At 45.2% G+C, this 26,350-nt stretch overlaps 1 protein-coding gene across 3 annotated transcripts in view; it reads left to right on the top strand.

The window, feature by feature from the left end:
- GOLGB1 (golgin B1) overlaps positions 1-26,350 on the top strand; it is a 119,738-nt gene that overhangs the window by 54,032 nt on the left and 39,356 nt on the right. For all 3 annotated transcript variants that reach the window (XM_048819070.2, XM_048819155.2, XM_075124641.1), the window contains exons 16-17: positions 25,065-25,243; positions 26,131-26,299. In XM_048819070.2, coding sequence (XP_048675027.2) covers positions 25,065-25,243; positions 26,131-26,299 — 348 coding nt within the window. The remainder of the gene's footprint in view (positions 1-25,064; positions 25,244-26,130; positions 26,300-26,350) is intronic.

Genomic DNA, 26,350 nt, shown 5'->3' with positions numbered 1-26,350 from the left:
CTTATATATCATTGTTGTGACTCCATTGTTAACTTTAAGATAACTTCCATAATAAGCTTGATTTTCAAACATAGACTCATAAAAATTAGTGGTGGGGAAACCTTGTCAACTTGCCCAGCCCGTATCCTGAGGGCCAGTTCAGCACATCGTAGTCTTTGATCCAATCTAATTTTAGAAGTTCCAAGCAATGCCTCTTCCTTTGGGAAACCATTGCACAACTTCATACCCCGTCTCCCCAGACCTCAGTCTGAACCCCTTGTTTGTCTTATCTACCTGTTTGTCTTGCCCCAAAGACTGTCACTTTGCATATGTATATGAAATAAGAAGGGAAAATTAAGGCTGAATATCAGGAAAAAGTCTTCCTGACAGTAAGGTCGTCATCATCATTTAACATTGAGGCCTAGAGGCACACCATGGGGCCCAAGCTGGTTGATATCTGTAGGCACTATTGCCATACAAATGTTTAAATGATAATGACAACCTTACTGTCAGGAAGACTTTTTCCTCATATTCATCCTTAATTTTCACTTTTTAGTTCATTCAGTTAGTCCAAGTTATAACCCATGTACTACGCTAGATAACTCCTCCCCTTCATTAGTGTTTACATGTTTGTAGACTATTCTGTCTCCCCTCAATTGCTACTTTGCCGAGCTTCTACCTACCTTGCTCTTTTAATCTTTCCTCCGGATTTAGTTTGTCGTCTTTCTGGTACACAGTGATACCCAGAATTGAAACCATTAGCTGGAGAATCTGTTACCCCTCAGTAAGCAGTCTGTGTGTCCACAGTATGCAGATTCTGGGTCTATAATGTGTTACCTGAGGAGGTTGGTTGTCAGTCAAATTTTTAAAAAAAGACTAATTTTTCTTCTGTGAAGTATTTCCTCTGCAAAAGTTACTCAACATTTTTCCAACAAAGTATTTGGGAATATTTACTTGTCCTATAAAGAATTGGTCTATGAAATTCAGAGGCTACATTTTATTAGTAGAGTGTAAAATAGAGGACTCAATCTATTCTTAAACTTTATCCATAATACTGCCTCATGCGGAGCAGGTGTCTCAGCACTACTTTTCACTTACCACAGTGCCTTTCTTGGCAGTCTTCCAAAGTGTTTTGGAGACTAGTACAGGGGGTTCCAAAATCCAATCCATGTTTTGTGAATTGTGTTGCTTGTTTTTGTGTACACATCCTTGAAATTTTTCATCTGCTTGTGTATCTCCTTGTTGGATATTCTTAGATGTACGATGATGTATGTGGCATGAATACCTGAATAGAGTAGAACAGAATTAGACAGAAGTTATCACAAGATTCTTTGAAATTTCTGTGCCTCAATTTGCTTCCAGATCTTTATAGTATGAGGATACAAAAATTTCTCTAAAAGACCTGGTGTCTCTGCCTGTTGGACACTGATCCAGATGCCTTCCCTCGCACTTATGGTATGCCCTGGATGAGATTATACAATAGAACCTCAGAGTTGCAAACACCTCGGGAATGGAGGTTGTTCATAACTCTGAAACGTTTGTGTCACGAAGTCCCTGGGCGATGCTCTGGAACTGCTCCCTACATAACCAGTCAGGACTCTGGGGAAGTCTCCTTTCTGTGAGCAGACTGTAGGACACACAGCTTCCACCTTCCTGGGTCTGACCTCGGAGCATTCAGCATCCTCTGCCCCTCCGTGCACTTCCCACAGCGAGTCTGCCCTGGCGGGGTCCTGGGAAGCCAGAGGGTCCTGCCCCCCAACTCCACAGTCAGATGTGACTCTCAGCCAGCTAGTAAAACAGAAGGTTTATTAGACGACAGGAACATGGTCTAAAACAGAGCTTGTAGGTGCAGAGAACAGGACCCCTCAGCTGGGTCCATTTGGGGGGGGCAGTGAGCCAGACAACCACGTCTGCCCTTCACTCCATGTCCCTAGCCAGCCCCAAACTGAAACTCTCTCCAGCCCCTCCTCCTCTGGGCTTTGGCCCTTTCCCGGGCCAGGAGGTCACCTGATTCCTTTGTTCTCCAACCCTTTAGCTCTCACCTTGCAGGGGGGAAGGGCCAGGCCATCAGTTGCCAGGAAAAGGGTGTCGGCCATTCTCTGTGTCCAGATCCCTGCACACACCTGCCCTCTAGGGCTCTGCAATGATCATACACCCTTATCCCACCATCTAGGTACTTAAGAACTGCCTAGGGGAAACTGAAGCACCCCCACAATATTCAGAGGAAACATTAAGAACAGTCCTGCTTCGTCACAGTTTGTAACTCTGAACAAAAAGTTTTGGTGCTGTTGTTTCAAAAGTTTCAACTGATCATTGACTTAATACAGCTTTGAAACTTTATTACGGAGAAGAAAAATGCTGTTTTTAACTATCTTAATTTAAATGAAACAAGCACAGAAACAGTTTCCTTACTTTGGGGTTTTTTTGTCTCTGCTGCTGCCTGATTGTGTTCTTCCGGTTCTAAATATGGTGTGCGGTTGACTGGTCAGTTTGTAACACTGGTGTTCATAACTCTGAGGTTCTACTGTATAAACAGATACTCTAGTTCAGCGTTCTCAACTTTTCTCATAATGTGAGCCACATCTTCAACGCGTGTCTCGTATGAACTCCCTTCCATTCACATTTACATAACATCCCTATAACAGTAACTTCAAGTGACAGTAGGAAAATGCTTAAATTTATTTTAGCAGAAAACAAGGAAGAGCCAAAAAGAAAAGGAGTACTTGTGGCACCTTAGAGACTAACCAATTTATTTGAGCATGAGCTTTCGTGAGCTACAGCTCACTTCATCGGATGCATACCGTGGAAACTGCAGCAGACTTTATATACACACAGAGATCATGAAACAATACCTCCTCCCACCCCACTGTCCTGCTGGTAATAGCTTATCTAAAATGATCATCAAGTTGGGCCATTTCCAGCACAAATCCAGGTTTTCTCACCCTCCACCCCCCCCCCCCCCACACACAGACTCACTATCCTGCTGGTAATAGCTCATCCAAAGTGACCACTCTCCCTACAATGTGCATGATAATCAAGGTGGGCCATGTCCAGCACAAATCCAGGCTCTCACCCCCCCCCCCTTTTTTTTTTCCCCGGGGACACACACACACACACACACAAACTCACTCTCCTGCTGGCAATAGCTTATCCAAACTGACCACTCTCCAAGTTTAAATCCAAGTTTAACCAGAACGTCTGGGGGGAGGAGGGGGTAGGAAAAAACAAGGGGAAATAGGCTACCTTGCATAATGACTTAGCCTATTTCCCCTTGTTTTTTCCTACCCCCTCCTCCCCCCAGACGTTCTGGTTAAACTTGGATTTAAACTTGGAGAGTGGTCAGTTTGGATAAGCTATTGCCAGAAGGAGAGTGAGTGTGTGTGTGTGTGTGTGTGTGTGTCCGGTAAAAAAAAAAAAAGGGGGGGAGGGTGTGAGAGCCTGGATTTGTGCTGGACATGGCCCACCTTGATTATCATGCACATTGTAGGGAGAGTGGTCACTTTGGATGAGCTATTACCAGCAGGAGAGTGAGTTTGTGTGTGTGTATTTTTTGGAGGGGGGTGAGGGGGTGAGAGAACCTGGATTCGTGCAGGAAATGGCCCACCTTGATTATCATGCACATTGTGTAGAGAGTTGTCCCTTTGGATGGGCTATCACCAGCAGGAGAGTGAGTTTGTGTGTGGGGGGGTGGAGGGTGAGAAAACCTGGATTTGTGCTGGAAATGGCCCAACTTGATGATCACTTTAGATAAGCTATTACCAGCAGGACAGTGGGGTGGGAGGAGGTATTGTTTCATGATCTCTGTGTGTATATAATGTCTGCTGCAGTTTCCACGGTATGCATCCGATGAAGTGAGCTGTAGCTCACGAAAGCTCATGCTCAAATAAATTGGTTAGTCTCTAAGGTGCCACAAGTACTCCTTTTCTTTTTGCGAATACAGACTAACACGGCTGTTACTCTGAAACCTGTCATTAAAGGAAGAGCCAGTATCATATATACACACTTGTAAAATTGTAGCCAGTTTTTTATATTTACAATATAAAAACTTGGTGCTTTTTTTAAAGAAAAAGTATCACAAAGCTGAAAACAACTACTGGGAAAAATAATTTAAACAAAAATCTTAGAGAGTTAGGAATTGTTTAAAAATACTTCATTATATATACAAAAATCTACAACGTAGAAAGAAGTCCATGCTGGTTAAAAGACCAGCCTGGCTTAGAAGGGAGGTGAAGGCCACTTAAAAAAAAAAAAAAAAAAAAAAAAAATTGATAAAGGAAGTATACTGGTTTGGGCCCTACCTTACAGCCCTCTCTTATGGCTGGAGTCATGCTTATGCTAGCTGAGCCCATTCCCTCCCTGGGAAAATGCTGCCTGGGCCTTCTCACAGAATCCAGGGAAGGTAGTTTTCAGGCAGATTAATTACTGTGGGTTTTTTTTTAAAGACTTCTTAGTGGAAATAGGATCAAAGCTTCAGAGATTCAACCTGTACAGACTTTTTGAAGAGAGAGTCCCTTTCTCCAAGTCTGTCCCTCATCCCACAAGTTCATCAACCCAACAATTCCTGGTTCTTACCTCAGAGACGTTTTGTTAACAGGACTTTCCCCAGTCTCCCTTCTGTCCATTGGTTTCTTGGCACCACTCCTCCCAGCAATTGCTCCAGCCTCTGGCTAAGTGTTGCAGTCTCCTTCCATTTCCTGCTTCTCCTTTTATGAGGTTCAGCTAGTTAAAATTGCAGGTCTTTCCCGAGGTGCATGGGTTGGGCTAATTAATCAGCCAGCTGTAGGCGTCTGACCCCAGAGGAATGGTATTGCTTATGCCTTCACAGGAAGCAAAAGAACATGAGAGATCTATGGCTAGTAGATTTAAGGATCATAAGAAGGAGTTTAAGTATATTATAAACAAAAAGAATCCCAGCACTGGTATTGGTCCATTTCTGGATGGAAATGATAGAATTATCAATAATAATGCAGAAAGAAGAGAAGTGTCCAATAAATAGTTCTATTCTGTATTTGGGGGAAAAAACAGATGTAATGCTTTCTGTTCCACTAATATGGTGAGGGTCTGCTGCTCAATGGAGAAGGTGAATTGCTAATGGAAGATGATAGGAAGGCAGAGTTGCTCAATGCCTGTTTTGCTTCAGTCTTCTTACAAAAAATAACATGACCGGACGACTAGCAAAGTTAACAGACGCTAAAGGGTAAGGGATGCAGACTGGAATAAGTAAAGAACATGTCAGAGATCTTCTGACCAATTTGAATTAATTCAAATCAGCGGGGCCAGATGCTATTCACCTGAGGGTACTGAAGGATTTCGCTGAAGAAATCTGAGTCAGTGGCAACAATATTTACAAATTCGTGGGTGACAGGAGAGGTCCCAGAAGACTGGAGAAGGTCTAACATGGTGCCCATCTTTAAAAAGGGGGGAAAGGAGGAGGTGGGGAACTATAGATCAGTCAACCTGACTTTGATACCTAGGACGCAATGTATAAAACATTCAATTTGCGAATACCTGGAGGATGAAGGGGTAATCACTAGCAGCCAGCATGGATTTACCAAGAACAAATCATGCCAAACCAGCTTGATTTCCTTCTTTGACAGGGTAACTAATTTAGCGGATGGGGGAATGCCGTGAAAATAATATACCTGGACATCAGCAAGATTTAGACACAGTCCAATAAAAGCTGGAGAAATGCGGGCTTGGCGGAACTACCATTAAGTGGATACATAATTGGTTAAACAACTGCAAACAAAGAGTCACTATTAATGGAGTGATGTTGGATTGGAGGGAGGTCTCAAGTGGGGTTCCACAGGGATCCGTTCTGGGTCCAGTGTTTAATATCTTTATACCTACGTCCAGGTCATTAATAAAGAGCAAACTGATCAAATTTGCAGATAACACAAAGCTGGGGGGGTGGGTGTTGCCAATACTTTGGAGGATAGAGCTAAAATTCAGTGATCAGTGGCTCCATGTCTAGTTGGCAGCCAGCATCAAGCTGAGTGCCCCAAGTGTTGGTCCTGGGGCCGGTTTTGTTCAGTATCTTCCTTAGTGATCTGGAGGATGGCTTGGACTGCACCCTCAGCAAGTTTGCAGATGACACTAAACTGGGAGGAGAGGTAGATACGCTGGAGGGTAGGGATAGGCTACAGAGGGCATCTAGTCCAACCCCCCTGCTCAAAGCAGGACAAACACCAACTAAATCAACCCAACCAGGGCTTTGTCAAGCCGGGCCTTAAAAGCCTCTAAGGATGGAGATTCCACCACCTCCCTAGGTAATGAATTCCAGTGCATTCTTTCGACACATCGGGATGGTTTGTCCCTGTAACCTCAACAGGGATTCCTTGAAATACAGCCAGCTCTCCTGGACTCCTTTCCCCTTCATGTTAGTCCCCCAGGGGATCCTACCCATCCGTTCCCTGAGGGAGTCGAAGTCTGCTTTCCTGAAGTCCAGGGTCCGTATCCTACTGCTTACCTTTCTTCCCTGTGTCAGGATCCTGAACTCGACCAACTCATGGTCACTGCCTCCCAGATTCCCATCCACTTTTGCTTCCCCTACTAATTCTTCCCGGTTTGTGAGCAGCAGGTCAAGAAAAGCTCCCCCCCCAGTTGGCTCCTCTAGCACTTGCACCAGGAAATTGTCCCCTATGCTTTCCAAAAACTTCCTGGATTGTCTATGCACCGCTGTATTGCTCTCTCAGCAGATATCAGGAAAATTAAAGTCCCCCATGAGAACCAGAGCATGCGATCTAGTAGCTTCCGCGAGCTGCCAGAAGAAAACCTCATCCACCTCATCCCCCTGGTCCGGTGGTCTATAGCAGACTCCCACCACTACATCACTCCTGTTGCTCACACTTCTAAACTTAATCCAGAGACACTCAGGTTTTTCTGCAGTTTCGTACCGGAGCTCTGAGCAGTCATACTGCTCCCTTACATACAGTGCTACTCCCCCACCTTTTCTGCCCTGTCTGTCCTTCCTGAACAGTTTATAACCATCCATGACAGTACTCCAGTCATGTGAGTTATCCCACCAAGTCTCTGTTATTCCAATCATGTTATAATTCCTTGACATCAGCAGGACCTCCAGTTTCCCTGCTTGTTTCCAAGGCTTTGTGCATTCGTATATAAGCACTTGAGATAACCTGCTGATCGCCCCTCATTCTCAGTATGAGGCAGGAGCCCTCCCCTCACAGACATTCCTGCCTGTGCTTCCTCCCGGTATCCCGCTTTCCCACTTACCTCAGGGCTTTGGTCTCCTTCCCCCGGTGAACCTAGTTTAAAGCCCTCCTCACTAGGTTAGCCAGCCTGCTCGCAAAGATGCTCTTCCCTCCCTTCGTAAGGTGGAGCCCGTCTCTGCCCAGCACTCTTCCTTCCTGGAACACCATCCCATGGTCAAAGAATCCAAAGCCATTCGTTGACTTCCACGATTCGACGGTCCCTGTCCCGGCCTTTTCCTTCCACGGGGAGGATGGATGAGAACACCACTTGCGCCTCAAACTCCTTTATCCTTCTTCCCAGAGCCACGTAGTCCACAGTGATCCGCTCAAGGTCATTCTTGGCAGTATCATTGGTGCCCACATGGAGAAGCAGGAAGGGGTAGCGATCCGAGGGCTTGATGAGTCTCGGCAGTCTCTCCGTCACATCGCGAATCTTAGCCCCCGGCAAGCAGCAGACTTCTCGGTTTTCCCGATCAGGGCGGCAGGTAGATATATCTTTCCCCCGGAGTAGAGAGTCCCCGACCACCACCACCCGCCTCCTTCTCTTGGGAGTGGTGGTCGTGGAACCCCCCATCTCAGGACAGCGCATCTCATGCCTTCCAACCAGCGGAGTCTCCTTCTGCTTTCTCCTCCCAGACATATCATCTGGTCCACTCTCCGCAATGGTACCTGTGGAGAGAACATGAAAGCGGTTAGTTACCTGTGTCCGCGTTGCTGGAACCCGGACATTCCCCCTTCTTCTGGAGGTCACATGTTGCCAAGCTTCTTCACTGGCCTCTTGGCTCCGCTGTGCAACCTGCTCTAAATCTTTAGAGCTTTGTGCTCGTAGAAGCATATCCTGACTTTTGTCCAGAAAATCCTCCGTTTCTCGTATGCAACGCAGGGTCGTTATCTGTTGCTCCAGACCTTCAATCTTCTCTTCCAGTATGGAGACCAGCTTGCACTTTGTACACACAAAGTCGCTTCTGTCCTGTGGAAGAAAGACAAACATGGCACATCCAGTGCAGGTCACAACAGCTGAACCCCCCCCTTCCATATCACCTTCTTACTATGAGCTTCCTCAGAGAAGCTGGCAAGATGTAAGCGTCACTGGGCTCACTCCAGGCGAACTCCCAGGCAAACTCCTGCTGTGTGCTGCTCTGCTGTCCCCCACTGCTCAGCTGGTTCGCGAAGCTCTAGAGAAACAGTGTTTCCTAATATCCAACCTAGACCTCCCGCATTGCAACTTGAGACCATTGCTTCTTGTTCTGTCATCTGTCACCACTGAGAACAGCCTAGCTCCATCCTCTTTGGAACTCCCCTTCAGTTAGTTGAAGGCTGCTATCAAATCCCCCCTCACTCTTTTCTCTTCTGCAGACTAAACAAGTCCAGATCCCTCAGCCTCTCCTCAGCCTCCCCTCTCCAGTCCCCTAATCATTTTTGTTGTCCTCTGCTGGACGCTTTCCAATTTTTCCACATCCTTCTTGTAGTGTGGGGCCCCAAACTGGACACAGTACTCCAGATGAGGCCTCACCAATGTCCAATAGAGGGGAACGATCACGTCCCTCGATCTGCTGGCAATGCCCCTACTTATACATCCCAAAATGCCATTAGTTTCTTGGCAACAAGGGCACACTGTTGACTCATATCCATCTTCTCGTTCACTGTAACCCCTAGGTCCTTTTCTGCAGAACTGCTGCCAAGCCATTCAGTCCTTAGTCTGTAGCGGTGTATGGGATTCTTCCGTACTAAGTGCAGGACTCTGCACTTGTCCTTGTTGAACCTCTTCAGATTTCTTTTGGCCCAATCCTGCAATTTATCTAGGTCCCTCTGTATCCTATCCTTACCCTCCAGCGTATCTACCTCTCCCCCCAGTTTAGAGTCATTCGCAAATTTGCTGAGGGTGCAAACTATCCCATCATCCAGATCATTCATAAAGATGTTGAACAGTCCATATAGTCCATTCCCCTGTGCTCAGGCAGGATTCAGTATACCTAGGCCATCCCTGATAGATTTGACTAACCTGTTCTTAAAAACCTCCAGTGATGCGGATTCCACAACATCCTAGATAACCTGTTCCAGTGCTTAACTATTCTTGTAGTTAGAAAGTCTTTCCTAATATCTAACCTAAATCTCCCTTGCTGCAAATTAAGCCATTTACTTCTTGTCCTACCCTCTGTGGACCTGGAGAGCAATTGATTACCATCACCTTTATAACAAATTTTTACATATTTGAAGATTATTATAATTTCTCTTCTCTAGACTAAACATGCCTAGTTCTTTCAACCTTTCCTCATAGGTCACGTTTTCTAAGCCTCTTATAAAAAAAAAAAATGGACACACTCTCCAGTTTCTCCACATCTTTCTTAGTGTGATGCCCAAAACTGGACACAGTACTCCACGTGAGGCCTCACCAATGCCAAATAGAGTGGAACAATTACCTCCTATGTCTTAATACAACATTCCTGTTAATACGTCCCAGAATGACATTTGCCTTATTCTCAACAGCATCTTCACTGCTGACTCATATTCACTATAACCCCCTGCTTCTTTTCTGCAGTACTGCTGCCTAGCCAGTTGTTCTTTTTCAAGGAATGTCCCTGTGGGTGCTCCACTTTAGGTGTCTGTGCACCCTGTGCCTGAAATCGGCGACACCATCATGGTCTTGTGCCACTCGAGGCAGTTACAAAGCACTGTGTGACCAACTGTCCATCAATTCCTTCTGTACTGCCTTTGGCTTGAGTTGGAACAACTTAGCAGCACCTCATTTACCCTTAGAAAACATAGCTTATAGTATTCAGAATAGCAGCCGTGTTAGTCTGGATCCGCGAAAAGAACAGGAGTACTTGTGGCACCTTAGAGACTAACCAATTTATTTGAGCATAAGCTTTCATGAGCTACAGCTCACTTCGTCGGATGCATAGAATGGAACATACAGTAAGATAGATAGATCTATCTATCTATACAGATAAGTTGGAAGTTATTACAAACTGTGAAAGGCTTATTAGTTAAGATGAGCTATTATCAGCAGGAGAAAAAAAACTTTTATAGTGATAATCAAGATGGCCCATTTAGACAGTTGACAAGAAGGTGTGAGGATACTTAACTTAAAGAAATAGATTCAATATGTGTAGCTTGTAGTAGTTAGTTATCAGGGTTACTACCGTTACTTCTTTATTCTTTATCCAAAAAGAAATTATTCTCCTCTATCCCCTTAGAGTAGGAAGATAAGTTAGAATCCTTCCAAGTTACTACTCCCTTTTACTGAAAACAGCGTCTCTCCAGCATGCTTGGATCACCCGGCTTTAAACGCTGTCTGACTTGCAGACTGTCAATTCCGATCTCGGATGGACACACGCTTTGCGTCCGCTGCCTTAGTGAGACTCACATTCCCCAAAAGTGTCCACGCTGCCGAACCCTTATGGCTAGAACAAGGAAGGTGAGAGACCTCCATTTAAAACTTCTGAGGATGGAGAAATATTTGAGACTGGCCTCAGACCCCGAATCAAGGACCCCTCCTGGCCAATGGTCACCATTAACAGCCTTTGACAGAGGTCCTGCCTCAACAGCCTCCACAAAAGAGCCTGTACCTAAAAAAGCCACACAAAAAAACAGACTCAGGCTTCGCCTCTCTGGGAATCCACTAAGAAAAAGCAATTGCCTCCTACCAAGTCCTCCTTGGTACCGTTGGCACTGAGTACATCGGACTCTGAGGCACCAGGTCCCTCTGGCACTATGAGAACACAGAGAGCAAAAGACCCGAAGCGGGCAAGCTCGAACTGTGTCTCACAGGGCAAACTAATGCCCTCGGCACCAGTACACGTGGAGCTGAAGAGGTGCTCGGCACTGAGCAGCAAAATGATGCTACCTGCAGTACCTACACAACACGGAACAAGACGTGCAGCATCAACTTCTGTAGATCATACGCCAGCAATGCCAACTCTGGCACCAACACACCCAGTGCCACATCAGTTCTTGCAACATACAGACCTGATGGTCTCCTCAGCACCGGAATCTCCACTCCTTGGTACTGATGGCACTCCAACTTGATTGGTACTGAACCGACTGACTACTCTACCGCAGTCAGCTCCCACTCTTTCCAGCGATGCTGAAGATGAGGATGAAGGAGTGATTTATACCCCTCATAGCTCCTCACCCAAACCTGGACCATCACACTGGCCAGAATACCCCTCTACTGCGGAAGCATGTACCTGGTTTGGGCACCTGTGGGCTCTGGCAGCCATGCCATTCCAACCTAACTAGCCATACTGGGATCTGTGAGCATTATACAGGGCTCAACATTGGAGGGCCCCTAGTCCATCAAGATCAAGAGCTCCACAGTCGCCATAGAATCATACAATATCAGGGTTGGAAGGGACCTCAGGAGGTCATCTAGTTCAACCCCCTGCTCGAAGCAGGACCAATCCCCAACTAAATCATCCCAGCCAGGGCTTTGTCAAGCCTGATCTTAAAAACTTCAAAGGAAGGAGATTCCACCACCTCCCTAGGTAACGCATTCCAGTGCTTCACCACCTCTCCTACCACCCTCAGAAACACAGGAAGAAATGACTGAGGAAACTGGGGGAAATCTCAGATCAGGAAGCCTCACCACCGCCTAACTTGTCATCTTTGTCACCAGACAAAACGATAATGCTCCCACCACAGGGGATGACTTCAAGCAGTTCCAGGAACTCTTTAAAAGGGTGGTAGAGTCATTGGACATATCCCTCGAAGAGGTGCTGGAGTCCCAACATAAACTGTTAGACATACTCCAGACATCGACCTAAACAAAGATTGCGCTACTGATCAGTGATGCTATTATGAAGCCTGCCAAAACCATCTAGCAGACACCCACAACTGCAACACCATCATGCAAAAGATAGATGCTATGTAGTACTTTCTGTCATAGAATAGAATCATAGAATCATAGAATATCAGGGTTGGAAGGGACCCCAGAAGGTCATCTAGTCCAACCCTCTGCTCGAAGCAGGACCAATTCCCAGTTAAATCATCCCAGCCAGGGCTTTGTCAAGCCTGACCTTAAAAACCTCTAAGGAAGGAGATTCTACCACCTCCCTAGGTAACGCATTCCAGTGTTTCACCATCCTCTTAGTGAAAAAGTTTTTCCTAATATCCAATCTAAACCTTCCCCACTGCAACTTGAGACCATTACTCCTCGTTCTGTCATCTGCTACCATTGAGAACAGTCTAGAGCCATCCTCTTTGGAACCCCCTTTCAGGTAGTTGAAAGCAGCTATCAAATCCCCCCTCATTCTTCTCTTCTGCAGGCTAAACAATCCCAGCTCCCTCAGCCTTTCCTCATAAGTCATGTGTTCCAGACCCCTAATCATTTTTGTTGCCCTTCGCTGGACCCTCTCCAATTTATCCACATCCTTCTTGCAGTGTGGGGCCCAAAACTGGACACAGTACTCCAGATGAGGCCTCACCAATGTCGAATAGAGGGGAACGATCACGTCCCTCGATCTGCTCGCTATGCCCCTACTTATACATCCCAAAATGCCATTGGCCTTCTTGGCAACAAGGGCACACTGCTGACTCATATCCAGCTTCTCGTCCACTGTCACCCCTAGGTCCTTTTCCGCAAAACTGCTGCCTAGCCATTCGGTCCCTAGTCTGTAGCGGTGCATAGGATGGAAGAATCCAAAGTGCAGGACCCTGCACTTATCCTTATTGAACCTCATCAGATTTCTTTTGGCCCAATCCTCCAATTTGTCTAGGTCCTTCTGTATCCTATCCCTCCCCTCCAGCGTATCTACCACTCCTCCCAGTTTAGTATCATCCGCAAATTTGCTGAGAGTGCAATCCACACCATCCTCCAGATCATTTATGAAGATATTGAACAAAACCGGCCCCAGGACCGACCCTTGGGGCACTCCACTTGATACCGGCTGCCAACTAGACATGGAGCCATTGATCACTACCCATTGAGCCCGACAATCTAGCCAGCTTTCTACCCACCTTATAGTGCATTCATCCAGCCCATACTTCCTTAACTTGCTGACAAGAATACTGTGGGAGACCGTGTCAAAAGCTTTGCTAAAGTCAAGAAACAATACATCCACTGCTTTCCCTTCATCCACAGAACCAGTAATCTCATCATAAAAGGCGATTAGATTAGTCAGGCATGACCTTCCCTTGGTGAATCCATGCTGGCTGTTCCTGATCACTTTCCTCTCATGCAAGTGCTTCAGGATTGATTCTTTGAGGACCTGCTCCATGATTTTTCCAGGGACTGAGGTGAGGCTGACTGGCCTGTAGTTCCCAGGATCCTCCTTCTTCCCTTTTTTAAAGATTGGCACTACATTAGCCTTTTTCCAGTCATCCGGGACTTCCCCGGTTCGCCACGAGTTTTCAAAGATAATGGCCAATGGCTCTGCAATCACAGCCGCCAATTCCTTCAGCACTCTCGGATGCAACTCGTCCGGCCCCATGGACTTGTGCACGTCCAGCTTTTCTAAATAGTCCCTAACCACCTCTATCTCCACAGAGTGCTGGCCATCTCTTCCCCATTTTGCGATGCCCAGCGCAGCAGTCTGGGAGCTGACCTTGTTAGTGAAAACAGAGGCAAAAAAAGCATTGAGTACATTAGCTTTTTCCACATCCTCTGTCACTAGGTTGCCTCCCTCATTCAGTAAGGGTCCACACTTTCCTTGGCTTTCTTCTTGTTGCCAACATACCTGAAGAAACCCTTCTTGTTACTCTTGACATCTCTCGCTAGCTGCAGCTCCAGGTGCGATTTGGCCCTCCTGATTTCATTCCTACATGCCCGAGCAATATTTTTATACTCTTCCCTGGTCATATGTCCAACCTTCCACTTCTTGTAAGCTTCTTTTTTATGTTTAAGATCCGCTAGGATTTCACCATTAAGCCAAGCTGGTCGCCTGCCATATTTACTATTCTTTCGACTCATTGGGATGGTTTGTCCCTGTAACCTCAACAGGGATTCCTTGAAATACAGCCAGCTCTCCTGGACTCCTTTCCCCTTCATGTTAGTCCCCCAGGGGATCCTGGCCATCCGTTCCCTGAGGGAGTCGAAGTCTGCTTTCCTGAAGTCCAGGGTCCGTATCCTGCTGCTTACCTTTCTTCCCTGCGTCAGGATCCTGAACTCAACCAACTCATGGTCACTGCCTCCCAGATTCCCATCCACTTTTGCTTCCCCCACTAATTCTACCCGGTTTGTGAGCAGCAGGTCAAGAAAAGCGCCCCCCCAGTTGGCTCCTCTAGCACTTGCACCAGGAAATTGTCCCCTACGCTTTCCAAAAACTTCCTGGATTGTCTATGCACCGCTGTATTGCTCTCCCAGCAGATATCAGGAAAATTAAAATCACCCATGAGAATCAGGGCATGCGATCTAGTAGCTTCCGTGAGCTGCCGGAAGAAAGCCTCATCCATCTCATCCCCCTGGTCCGGTGGTCTGTAGCAGACTCCCACCACTACATCACTCTTGCTGCACACACTTCTAAACTTAATCCAGAGACACTCAGGTTTTACTACAGTTTCGTACCGGAGCTCTGAGCTCTGTCCTAAGGGAGCAGAATTTTTGTTTACACACCCCACACCAAACTCCTTGGTAGTGGAGGCAGTAAATGAGAGGGGGAAACAGTACCACACCAGAGCAACCCCATGTGACAAAGACTGGAAGAGGCTAGACCTCTTCGGTCTCAAGACATATTCTTCTGCCCCATTACAGTTTCACATAGCAAATTACGAGGCTTTACTGGCCAAATGTACTCTCAAAGATTTCTCAAAAATGTCAGAATTTATTGACCATTTACCCGAGGATAAAAAGGAACAGTTCAAGGCTAATATCGCTGAAGGCCATCTCATCACCAGGACAGCACTACAGGCCTCACTTGACTCTGCAGACACGGCTGCACAATCCATCGCAACATCTGTTGTCATGCGCCATGCATGTTGGCTACATCTTTTGGGATTTCCTAGGGAAGTCCACTCAACTTTCGAGGATCTGCCCTTTGAAGGCCGAAAGTTATTTGTGGCTAAACCACATGAGTCCCTCCACACCCTTAAGGACTCAAGGGCAACCTTAAGATCTCTGGGCATCTACACACCTGCAAATAAAAAGAAACAGGGCTGGTATTATATCCAGATATTTCACTCAACCGTACACACAACCCCACAGGCAGTACGACCAACGGCATAAACAAAGACAAACCAGATGTTGGCAAAACCAAAATCAACCTTCGACATCCCAGCAGTCCACCTTGAGACAACAATTTTGAAGGTGTGGTCGAGGGCATGAGACCACCATACTCTCTAACTCAAGAAACAGAAACTGTCTCCCGTCCATTCAGAGATCATCTGCCACCATATTACCAAGTCTGGAACACCATCACAACAGACAGGTTTTGGAAATTATCCAAAACGGTTATTCCATCCACTTTACCTCTATCCCACCTACCCACCCTCCTTCCCTATCCCTCTTCAGTAAGCGCCACAAAGAGCATGATAACACTCTTCACAAACTTAGGGCTACAAGTAAATAGGCAGAAGTCCATACTGACCCCTATCCAGATACTAGGATTTATCGGAGCTTGCCTCATCTGTGCAACAGGGCCACTACCTCAACCACTCTTTATCAGACTTGTCAACTTAATTTCAACAGTGACAGACAGTCCACAAATATTGGCCAGGACATGTCTCCAACTACTAGGATATATGGCAGCAGCAACATTTGTTGTCGAACATGCCAGACTTCACATGAGATGCCTGCAGGCCTGGCTTCGAACAGTGTATGGTCCACACAGATTCAGCCTAAGTAGACAGCTCATGATGCTAAGGAAGGTAAAGGACTCACTCAAATAGTGGACACAATCAAGAAATGTCTGCACAGGGGCCCCATTTCTACAAAGGACCCCAACAATGACAATCACCACAGATGCCTCTCTAATAGGCTGGGGAGCACATTTACTCAACAACACAGTTCAAGGCTGATGGTCCCCTTCAGAATCCAACATGCACATAAACTTGCTGGAGCTAATGGTAATCCACAACACATGCAGTCACTTTCTACCTCTAATTAAAAAACAAAGCCATCAGGATCCTCACGGACAATGTAGTGTGCATGTTTTACATAAACTTCCAGAGGGGTGCAAGATCACAATCCATATGCACAGAAGTGATATGGCTCTGGAATTGGTGTATCAGCAACAACATCCACATGTTGGCATCTTACCTCCTGGGATGCCAAAACTCAACAGCCTTAAGCTGAAATTTTGCACAGAGCTACAAATGGGAGATAGATCCCAGTGCTCTACATACAGTATACAAAAGATGGGGATTCCCTACCATAGACCTCTTTGCACCAGCACAGAATGCCGAGTGACCATGATATTGCTCCAGAGCAGGATTGCAAGCCCTCTCCCTAGGCGACACTCTCCTCATCAAATGGGATCATAGAATCATAGAAAATTAGGGTTGGAAGAGACCTCAGGAGGTCATCTAGTCCAACCCCCTGCTAAAAGCATGCACCATTAATGTATGCATTTCATCTGACCCCACTCTTAACCCGTGTCATACACAAGATCAAGAAAGACAAATCCAAAGTAATCATTAAAAAAGCTACTGTACCCAATGACTGGAAGATAGCTAATGTAACGCCAATATTTAAGAAGGGCTCTAGGGGTGATCCTGGCAATTACAGATCTGTAAGTCTAACTTCAGTACAGGGCAAATTAGTTGAAACAATATTAAAGAATAAAATTATCAGACACATTAAAGAACATAAATAGTTGTGCAAAAGTCAACATGGTTTCTGTAAAGGGAGATCATGTTTTACTAATCTATTAGAGTTCTTTAAGGGGGTCAACAAACACGTGTATAAGGGGGATCCAGTGGATATAGTGTACTTAGATTTCCAGGAAGCCTTTGACAAGGTCCCTCACCAAAGGCTGTTACGTAAATTAAGTTGTCATGGGATAAGAGGGAAGATCCTTTCATGGATTGAGAACTGGTTAAAAGACCGGGAACAAAGGGTAGGAATAAATGGTAAATTTTCAGAATGGAGAGGGGTAACTAGTGGTGTTCCCCAAGGGTCAGTCCTAGGGCCAATCCTATTCAACGTATTCATAAATGATCTGGAGAAAGGAGTAAACAATGAGGTGGCAAAGTTTGCAGATGATACTAAACTGCTCAAGATAGTTAAGACCAAAGCAGATTGTGAAGAACTTCAAAAAGATCTCACAAAACTAAGTGATTGGGCAACAAAATGGCAAATGAAATTTAATGTGGATAAATGTAAAGTAATGCACATTAGAAAAAAATAACCCCAACTATACATACAATATGATGGGGGCTAATTTAGCTACAACTAATCAGGAAAAAGATCTTGGAGTCATCATGGATAGTTCTCTTAAGACGTCCATGCAGTGTGCTGCGGCAGTCAAAAAAGCAAACGGGATGTTAGGAATCATTAAAAAGGGGATAGAGAATAAGATGGAGAATATCTTATTCCCCTTATATAAATCCATGGTACGCCCACATCTTGAATACTGCTTACAAATTTGGTCCCCTCATCTCAAGAAAGATATACTGGCATTAGAAAAAGTTCAGAAAAGGGCAAATAAATGATTAGGGGTTTGGAACGGGTCCCATATGAGGAGGGCTTAAAGAGGCTATGACTTTTCAGCTTGGAAAAGGGGAGACTAAGGGGGGATATGATAGAGGTATATAAAATCATGAGTGGTGTGGAGAAAGTGAATAAGGAAAAGTTATTTACTTGTTCCCATAATATAAGAAGTAGGGGCCACCAAATGAAATTAATGGGCAGCAGGTTTAAAACAAATAAAAGGAAGTTCTTTTTCACTCAGCACACAGTCAACCTGTGGAACTCCTTGCCTGAGGAGGTTGTGAAGGCTAGGACTATAAAGAGAACTGGATAAATTTATGGGGGTTAAGTCCATTAATGGCTATTAGCCAGGATGGGTAAGGAATGGTGTCCCTAGCCTCTGTTTGTCAGAGGGTGGAGATGGATGGCAGGAGAGAGATCACTTGATCATTACCTGTTAGGTTCACTCCTCCTGGGGCACCTGGCATTGGCCACTGTCGGTAGACAGGATACTGGGCTGGATGGACCTTTGGTCTGACCCAGTATGAACATTCTTATGTTATAATAGCGCCGACATGGCCCAGGCAAACATGATTCCCATACCTTCTGAGGATGGCAATATGCTCACCTCAAACCCTTCCCCTAATATCTCACCACCTCTCACAAGATGCGGGACATGTTCACCATCCCAACCTCGCAGTTCTCCACCTAAAGGCTTGGCTGCTCCGTGACTAAGAGGGGTCGAGACTGCCTGTTTAGAGGAAGTAAAATACATATTACTGAACAGCCGTAAAATGAGTAGAAGAAACACATATATCCATAAGTGGAAATGGTTCAACACTTCGTGCCAAGATAGACAGATTTTTGCCTATATCTTGCCCGTTACCAAGGGTCCTGGATTACATATTAGAAATTAAAAATTTGGGGTTGTCCACAAGCTCTATCAAGGTATACTTGGTGTACTTGGTGGCTATCACAGCCTTTCACAAGAAGGTGGATGGGGTCACCATATTTGTTCACCCAACGACTAAACACTTTCTTAGAGGCATTAAGAACGCTTACACCACAACAAGGAATCCTGCCGTTCATGTGAGACGTCAACCTCGTCTTACGCTGACTTATGGGAAAGCCATTTGAGTTCCTCGCTTCCTGCGTATTACTCCACCTATCTGTGAAGGTGGCCTTCCTCATCGCCATCACATCCGCCAGCCAGGTGGGAGAACTAGGTGCCTTAATGGCATATCCCCCTTACACAAAGATAAAGTTACTTTAAGACCACACCCCAAGTCCCTACCCAAAGTCACCTCTCCCTTTCATTTGAACCAACCCATTTCCTTACCTGTGTTTTTCAAAATAACGTATGCAGACGAAGGGAGGCATCACTTCACATATTGGACGTTCGCAGAGCTTTGACTTTCTACATTGAAAGAATAAAAACATTTAGGAAATCACGAGACTATTTGTCTCCATAACAGAATGCTCAATAAGACAAACAATCTCAAAACAGTCTATCCAAATGGATATCAGGATGCATCCACCTTTGTTACCAAAAGAGTCACCTACAAGCCCCAGCGGGAGTACACTCTACCAGAGCACAGGCAGCATCTGTGACTTTTCTCAACAACGTACCCATTACTGACATTTGCAGAGCAGCAACCTGGGCATCAGCCCACACATTCATGAAACACTATGCTATAGAGCAACAATCAGCATCAGATGCTCGCTTTGGGCTCGCTTTGTTATCCACCATCCATAAGGCAACTCTGAAGCCCCTCCCTTCCACTGAGAGAGACTGCCCAACGCCTTGGCACCTAAAGTGGAGCACCCACAGGGACACTCCTCAAAGAAGAAGAGAGGGTTACTCACCTTGTGCAGTAACTGGGGTTCTTCAAGATGGTTGTCCCTGTGGGTGCTCCACTACCCTCCCTCATCCCCCTCTACTTCAGTTTTCACACTTTCTCTGCGGTAGAAAAGGAACCAAGGGACGGTTGGTTGCGCAGTGCTATGTAACTGCCTCAGGTGGTGCAAAACAGTAACGGCGCGTGCACACCCAACAAGGCAGGTGCAGGGCGCACAGACATCTAAAGTAGAGCTCCCACCGGGACAACTGCCTCAAAGAACCTCAGTTACTGCACAAGGAGAGTAACCTTCTCTTCCCCCATTTTGCAATCATGCATTTGATTTTTTTTTCCTTCCTGCGCCTAGTAGTTTCTAATTATCTTTATTGAATTTCATCTTATTATTATTGATTTCAGACCAATTCTCCAATTAAGATTGGATTAGATTGAGTTCTAATGCTGTCCTCCAAAATGTTTGCAACCCCTGTCAACTTGATGTCATCGGCAAATTTTGTAAATGTACTCTCTACTTCATCATCCAAGTTGTTAATGAAAATATTGAATAGTACAAGACCCAGGACAGAACAATGTGGGACCCCACTCACTTGATAGGTACTCCTCATTTGACGGGACCGTTGGCAAGTACTCTTTGAGTATGTTTTTTTCAATCAGTTGTCCACTCACTTTATGCTAATTTCATAAAGACCACATTTTCATAGTTTTCTTATGAATATAGAATCATAGAACTGGAAGGGACCTCAAGAGGTCATCTAGTCCAGTCCCCTGTACTCAAGGCAGGACTAAGTATTATCTAGACTATTCCTGACAGGTGTTTGTCCAACCTGCTCTTAAAAATCCCCAATGATGGAGATTCCACAACCTCCCTAGGCAACTTATTCCAGTTCTTAACCACTCTGACCGTTAGGAAGTTTTTCCTAATGTCCAACCTAAATCACCCTTGCTGCAGTTTAAGCCCATTGCTTCTTGTCCTATCCTCAGAAGTTAAGGAGAACAATTTTTCTCCCTCCTCCTTGTAACAACTTTTTATATACTTGAAAACTGTTATCATGTCCCCTCTCAGTCTTCTCTTTTCCAGACTAAACAAACCCAATTTTTTCAGTCTTCCCTCATAGGCCATGTTTTCTAGATCTGTAATCATTTTTGTTGTTGTTCTCTGGATTTTCTCCAATTTGTCCACATCTTTCCTGAAATGTGGTACCCAGAACTGGACACAATACTCCAGTTGAGGCCTAATCAGTGCCAAGTAGAGTGGAAGAATTACTTCTCGTGTCTTGCTTACAATACTCCCAGAATGATGTTTGGTTTTTTGGTTTTTTTTCCTCCCCCAACAGTGTTACACTATTGACTCATATTTAGCATGCGATCTAATATGATCCTCAGATCTCTTTCTGCAGTACTCCTTCTCAGGCAGTCATTTCCCATTTTGTAGTGTGCAACTGATTGTTCCTTCCTAAGTGGAGTACTTTCCATTTGTCCGTATTGAATTTCATCCTATTTACTTCAGACCATTTCTCCAGTTTGTCCAGATCATTTTGAATTTTAATCCTATCCTCCAAAGCACTTGCAACCTCTCCCAGCTTGGTATAGTCCGCAAAATTTATAAGGGTATTTCTATGCCATTATCTAAATCATTGATGAAGATATTAAACAGAACCGGACCCAGAACCGATCCCTGCGGGACCCTACTGGTTATGTCCTTCCAGCATGACTGTGAACCACTGAAAACTACTCTCTGGAAACGATTTTCCAACCAGTTATGAACCCACCTTATAGTAGCTCCATCTAGGTTGTATTTCACTATTTTGTTTATGAGAAGGTCATGCGAGACCATGTCGAAAGCATTACTAAAGTCAAGATATACCATTTCTGCTACTTTCCCCCTATCCACAAGGCTTGTTACCCTGTGAAAGAAAGCTATCAGGTTGGTTTGACATGATTTATTCTTGACAAATCCACGCTGACTGTTATTTATCACCTTATTATCTTCTAGGTGTTTGCAAATTGATTGTGTATTTATTTGCCCCATTATCTTTCAAGGTACAGAAGTTAAGCTGACTGGTCTGTAATTCCCCAGGTTGCCCTTTTCTAGTCTTCTGGAATCTCTCCCTTCTTCCATGACTTTTCAGAGATAATTGCTAATGGCTCAGATATCTCTTTAGTCAGCTCCTTAAGTATTCTAGGATACATTTCATCAGGCCCTAGTGATTTGAAGACATCTAACTTGTCTAAGTAATTTTTGACTTGTTCTTTCCCTATTTTAGACTCTGATCCTACCTTATTTTCACCGGCATTCATTATGTGAGACGTCCAATCGCCACCAACCTTCTTGGTGAAAACTGAAACTAGGAAGTCATTAAGCACCTCTGCCATTTCCACATTTTCTGTTATTGTCTTTCCCTCCTCATTGAGTAACGGGCCTTCTCTGTCCTTGGTCTTCCTCTTGCTTCTAAGGTATTTGTAGAATGTTTTCGTGTTTCCTTTTATATCCCTAGCTAGTTTGATCTTGATTTGTGCCTTGGCTTTTCTAATTTTGTCCCTACATACTTGTGTTATTTGTTTATATTCATCCTTTGTAATTTGACCGAATTTCCACTTTTTGTAGGACTCAAAAAAGAGTTTTAGATCATTGAAGATCTCCTGGTTAAGCCAAGGTGATCTCTTGCCATATTTCCTATCTTTCCAACGCAGTAGAATAGTTTGTTCTTGTGCCCTTAATAATGTCTCTTTGAAAAACTGCCAACTGTCTACAATTGTTTTTCCCCTTAGACTTGCTTCTCCCACCAAGATAGCACTGTGCACATGAGAGCTTATGCTGGCAAAACTTATGTTGCTCAGGGGTGGGTTTTTTTCATAAGTGCTAGTGTAGACATGGCCTTAGAAAACGTTGTGACAGCGCTCCTCTGCGTTGGTGGGTTCCATGCTTCCACTTAGTGGTGGGCTGGTGTATTCCTCTCTACCTCAGAATTTCCCCATGTCCCTGGGCTTGCTGTCCATACTGTGCCTGAGTACAGTTCCTTCTGGCCTCCCTGACTGGGAAGGGGGAGGGAAGCCTCTTAGTCTCTGGTAGCCCCTCCGGGCCTGGTGGCAACAAACCAGGCCCGCAGTTTGGTCTCTCCCCTCCAGTGAGGTCTCTTCCCTCAGACCTCTGGGGTGCAGAAGGGCTGTTCACCCGGTTGGGTAGGGTTTCCCCTGCCCTTCACCTCTGTACCTGTGGGGTTTTCCCTCCTGGTGCTCGTAAGCATCTGCACCACCCAGCTCTCCAGTAGCACACTTTCCTCCCACCACTCCTATCATGCATGCCTATCTGCCTGGAGGGGAGGCTTTTAACAGGTTCTGGCAGGCCCTTGATTGGCCCCAGGTGTCCTAATTAACCTAGAGTAACCTCTGTTCGGTTACCAAGGGAAAAGGGACCCAGAGCACTGACATCATGCATGCCAAGTGGCTCCAGCTGGTGGTGTCAGGCTCTGCATCCCTGGACCTGTTTGAACAGGTCAGCCTCATGACCCTGAACAGTTTGCAGAAATGCGTCTTCAGCTACAACAGCAACTGCCAGGAGACGCCCAGTGACTACATCATGGCTACCCTGGAGCTCAGCTCCCTGGTGGTGCAGCGCCATCACCGCCTGCTCCTGTACTGTGACTTCCTGTAGCCCTCTGGCCTCACACTGTCACAACATGCTTTATAGTGATAAACTCAAGGGTATCAAGTTCTTTAGCTTAGTGAAGAGAAGGTTAAGAGGTGACTTGATCACAGTTGTTTACTGCCTGTTAGGATATAGATATTCAGGTCTGTCTGTAAAGGCCTATACTCTAAGAATTTAGGTGTATTCTTATCACTTGGCTAGTTACAGGGGTACAAAAGAAAGAATCAAAATCACTGTCTGCTGGTGTAAGGGCCTTCTCTTACTGTGACAGTCTGAGGCCCTGTGCTTAGGCTAAGGCCTTTGGCTAAGCAGCAGAGGCAGCCATAAGCTGGGAAGCGAATGGTCACGTCCTCACATTCCAAACTAGTCACATTGAAATAAGGTGCTATTGGGCTGTTAGGAATACAATCCTGTCCTGATAATGCCTATTGCCTCCAGAGAAAGGGAAGTGCCTAGAAAATATAAAAGGAAACTTAGTTTGATAGCATCCTGTCTGGCAAGAATTCACTTATCAATAGCTGGGATGTGAAATCCTCACTTCTGTATTGTTTTGTCATTATAGTTCCCACTTTGCTATTGTTTGTCTGTATAATCTCTGTCTGGTTCTGTGATTGTTCCTGTCTGCTGTATAATTAATTTTGCCGGGTGTAAACTAATTAAGGTGGTGGGATATAATTGGTTACATAATCATGTTACAATATGTTAGGATTGGTTAGTTAAATTTCAGGAAAATGATTGCTTAAGGTATAGCTAAGCCAAACTCAAGTTTTACTATATAGTCTGCAGTCAATCAGGAAGTGAGGGGGTGGGTTTGTGGGTGGGGGAGATGGGAACAGGGAATGTGGGTGGGGAAATTGGAATCATGTTTTGCTAAAGAGGGGAAATGGAAACAGGGAATGGGGGTAAGGAAATTGGAATAATGTTTTGCTAAGGGCAGGAATGGGAACAGGGACACAGGTGTAAGGCTCTGTGGTGTCAGAGCTGGGAAGGAGGATACTAAGGAAGGAAACTGGAATCATGCTTGCTGGAAGTTCACCCCAATAAACATTGAATTGTTTGCACCTTTGGACTTCGGGTATTGTTGCTCTCTGTTCATGCGAGAAGGACCAGGGAAGTAAGTGGGTGAAGGAATAAGCCCCCTAACACTGCCTGCATGGGGAACAAATATTTGATAATGGATTCTTTAATTTAGCAAAGATGCACCAAGATCCATTGGTTGGAAGTTGAAGCTAGACAAATTCAGACTGGAAATAAGGTGTAAATTTTAACAGCGAGGGTAATTAGCTGTTAGAACAACTTACTAAGGACTGTGCTGGGTTCTTTGTTTCTGGCAATTTTTAAATCAAGATTGGCTGTTTTTCTAAAAGATGGGCTCCATTTAAACAGGAATTAATTTAGGGAAGTTCTCTGGCATGTTTCCAGGAGGTCAGACTAGATGATCACAATGGTCTCTTCTGGCCTTAGAATCTGTGAATGTTTGTAACCAACCAGCAATCTTTGGGTTGCCAGGAAGTGTTGGTCACAGGTGGGCCAGGAGCCAAAGTTTGGGACTCACTGCTTTGATCTTGTGCTGGATGGCCAGTTCACCAGTGCTGACGCTGTTCTGAGCTGCTTTTAGCAGGACTTGTATGATAAGTGATGACTCACTCCATAAGCCCTGCCTGCCTGCTGGATGTGACCACCTTCTCCAGATGCCATAGTGAAGAGCACCTCAGGAATTTCTGTAAATAGTGAAAAAAAAAAACGTTGCCTGTCTATTCAGCAGAGGTCACACAATTTGTCATTCTGCTGTTTTCCTTTGATTAAAGTTGACAGAGCTGAAGAATCTGCAGCAGCAGTACCTGCAGAGTGGCATGGAAACAGCTGAGATCTCTCACTTAAAGGCTCGACTGCAGGAGTATCAGCAAGAGGCTGATAAACAGCATTGTCTCCAAGAACAATTGAGGCAGGACAGCATTTCCTGCCGACAGGAGCTCCACCAGCTCAGGTGAGAACAGCCCTTCTGCATACTGGTCCATGGGGGCAATAATCTCCTTGATGCAAGATTTGGGGGGGTCCCATTGGGAATCGAGCGGATGGCTGGAGGATGAGGTCAGGTTGTTATATGAAACTCATTCTGGAATAAACCAATAGCTCTTCTAATTTTGTTTCTTGCCTCCAGCGGTAGCTAGTATCGCATATTGCAGAGGAATGTATAACTGTCCCCATCCAATATTATACCTAATTTATGTAGTACTAGAACATGGGCGCAAACTTCTCCCTCCCCCACCTGGTGACCAGCTTCTTTTCTGAGGCCCCTTACATTGTTAACCTAATTTGTGTTACTGCAGAAGCCATTCTTACTTATGAGTGACTAATTCTTTATTTTATTAGTTTGATGCCCAACCCACGCTGCTGTCACCCTTAACAAATGCAGTCCATAAATATTCCTACAGCAGTCTGTCCTTCCCCACAGAGCTAAAATTAACCAGCCAGTGAGAAGGCTAAGTGATTTACCTCTTATCCCTGCCTTGCACACTGACAAAAGTTGTTTATCACAGTCTAGTCCAAGCTGTCTGAAGACAAAGGAAAACATATTGTCCAGGGGTACTGTAAGTGTGTAGCAGTGAACATGCTGCAGTCCCCAAGCCGACTGCAAAATGACTTTCTGAATCCTGCTCTGTCTAAGTCCTCAACTGTGTGAATTGGGTATCTCTGTCTCTATGCAGCAGTGTCTTGTTGCAAAGAAACTCTCCTGGCATAGGTTAACTGTGGGGAGTAATGAGACTGTTCCCCTGCTAGGCCTATGCTAGGCTTCCTGAGTACTGCAGGTGACTACACAGGACATACTGTAGGACGTGCCATCTATAATGTTGACTATGTGTTGCTTTGCAGACAGGAGAAGACCACATGGGAGATGCAGAACAAGAGGGAAAAAGAGCAGTACTTGATGGCCTTGGCGGACAAAGACCAGCAGCTAAGTCACTTGCAAAGGATTGTGCAAGATTGTGTGAAGTCACCCCTGTCCAAGACGCAGGTCATAGAGGAGCAATACCAAAGGCAGGTGAGCAAGGATGGAGTTCCCTTCATATTATAGTGGAATTGGAAGCTTGGA

This window comes from Caretta caretta, chromosome 1 (genome assembly GCF_965140235.1).
Source record: "Caretta caretta isolate rCarCar2 chromosome 1, rCarCar1.hap1, whole genome shotgun sequence".
NCBI classification, from domain to species: Eukaryota; Metazoa; Chordata; order Testudines; family Cheloniidae; genus Caretta; species Caretta caretta.
Note: the sequence above shows the minus strand (reverse complement) of the source record. Positions and strands in the feature narration are given on the sequence as shown.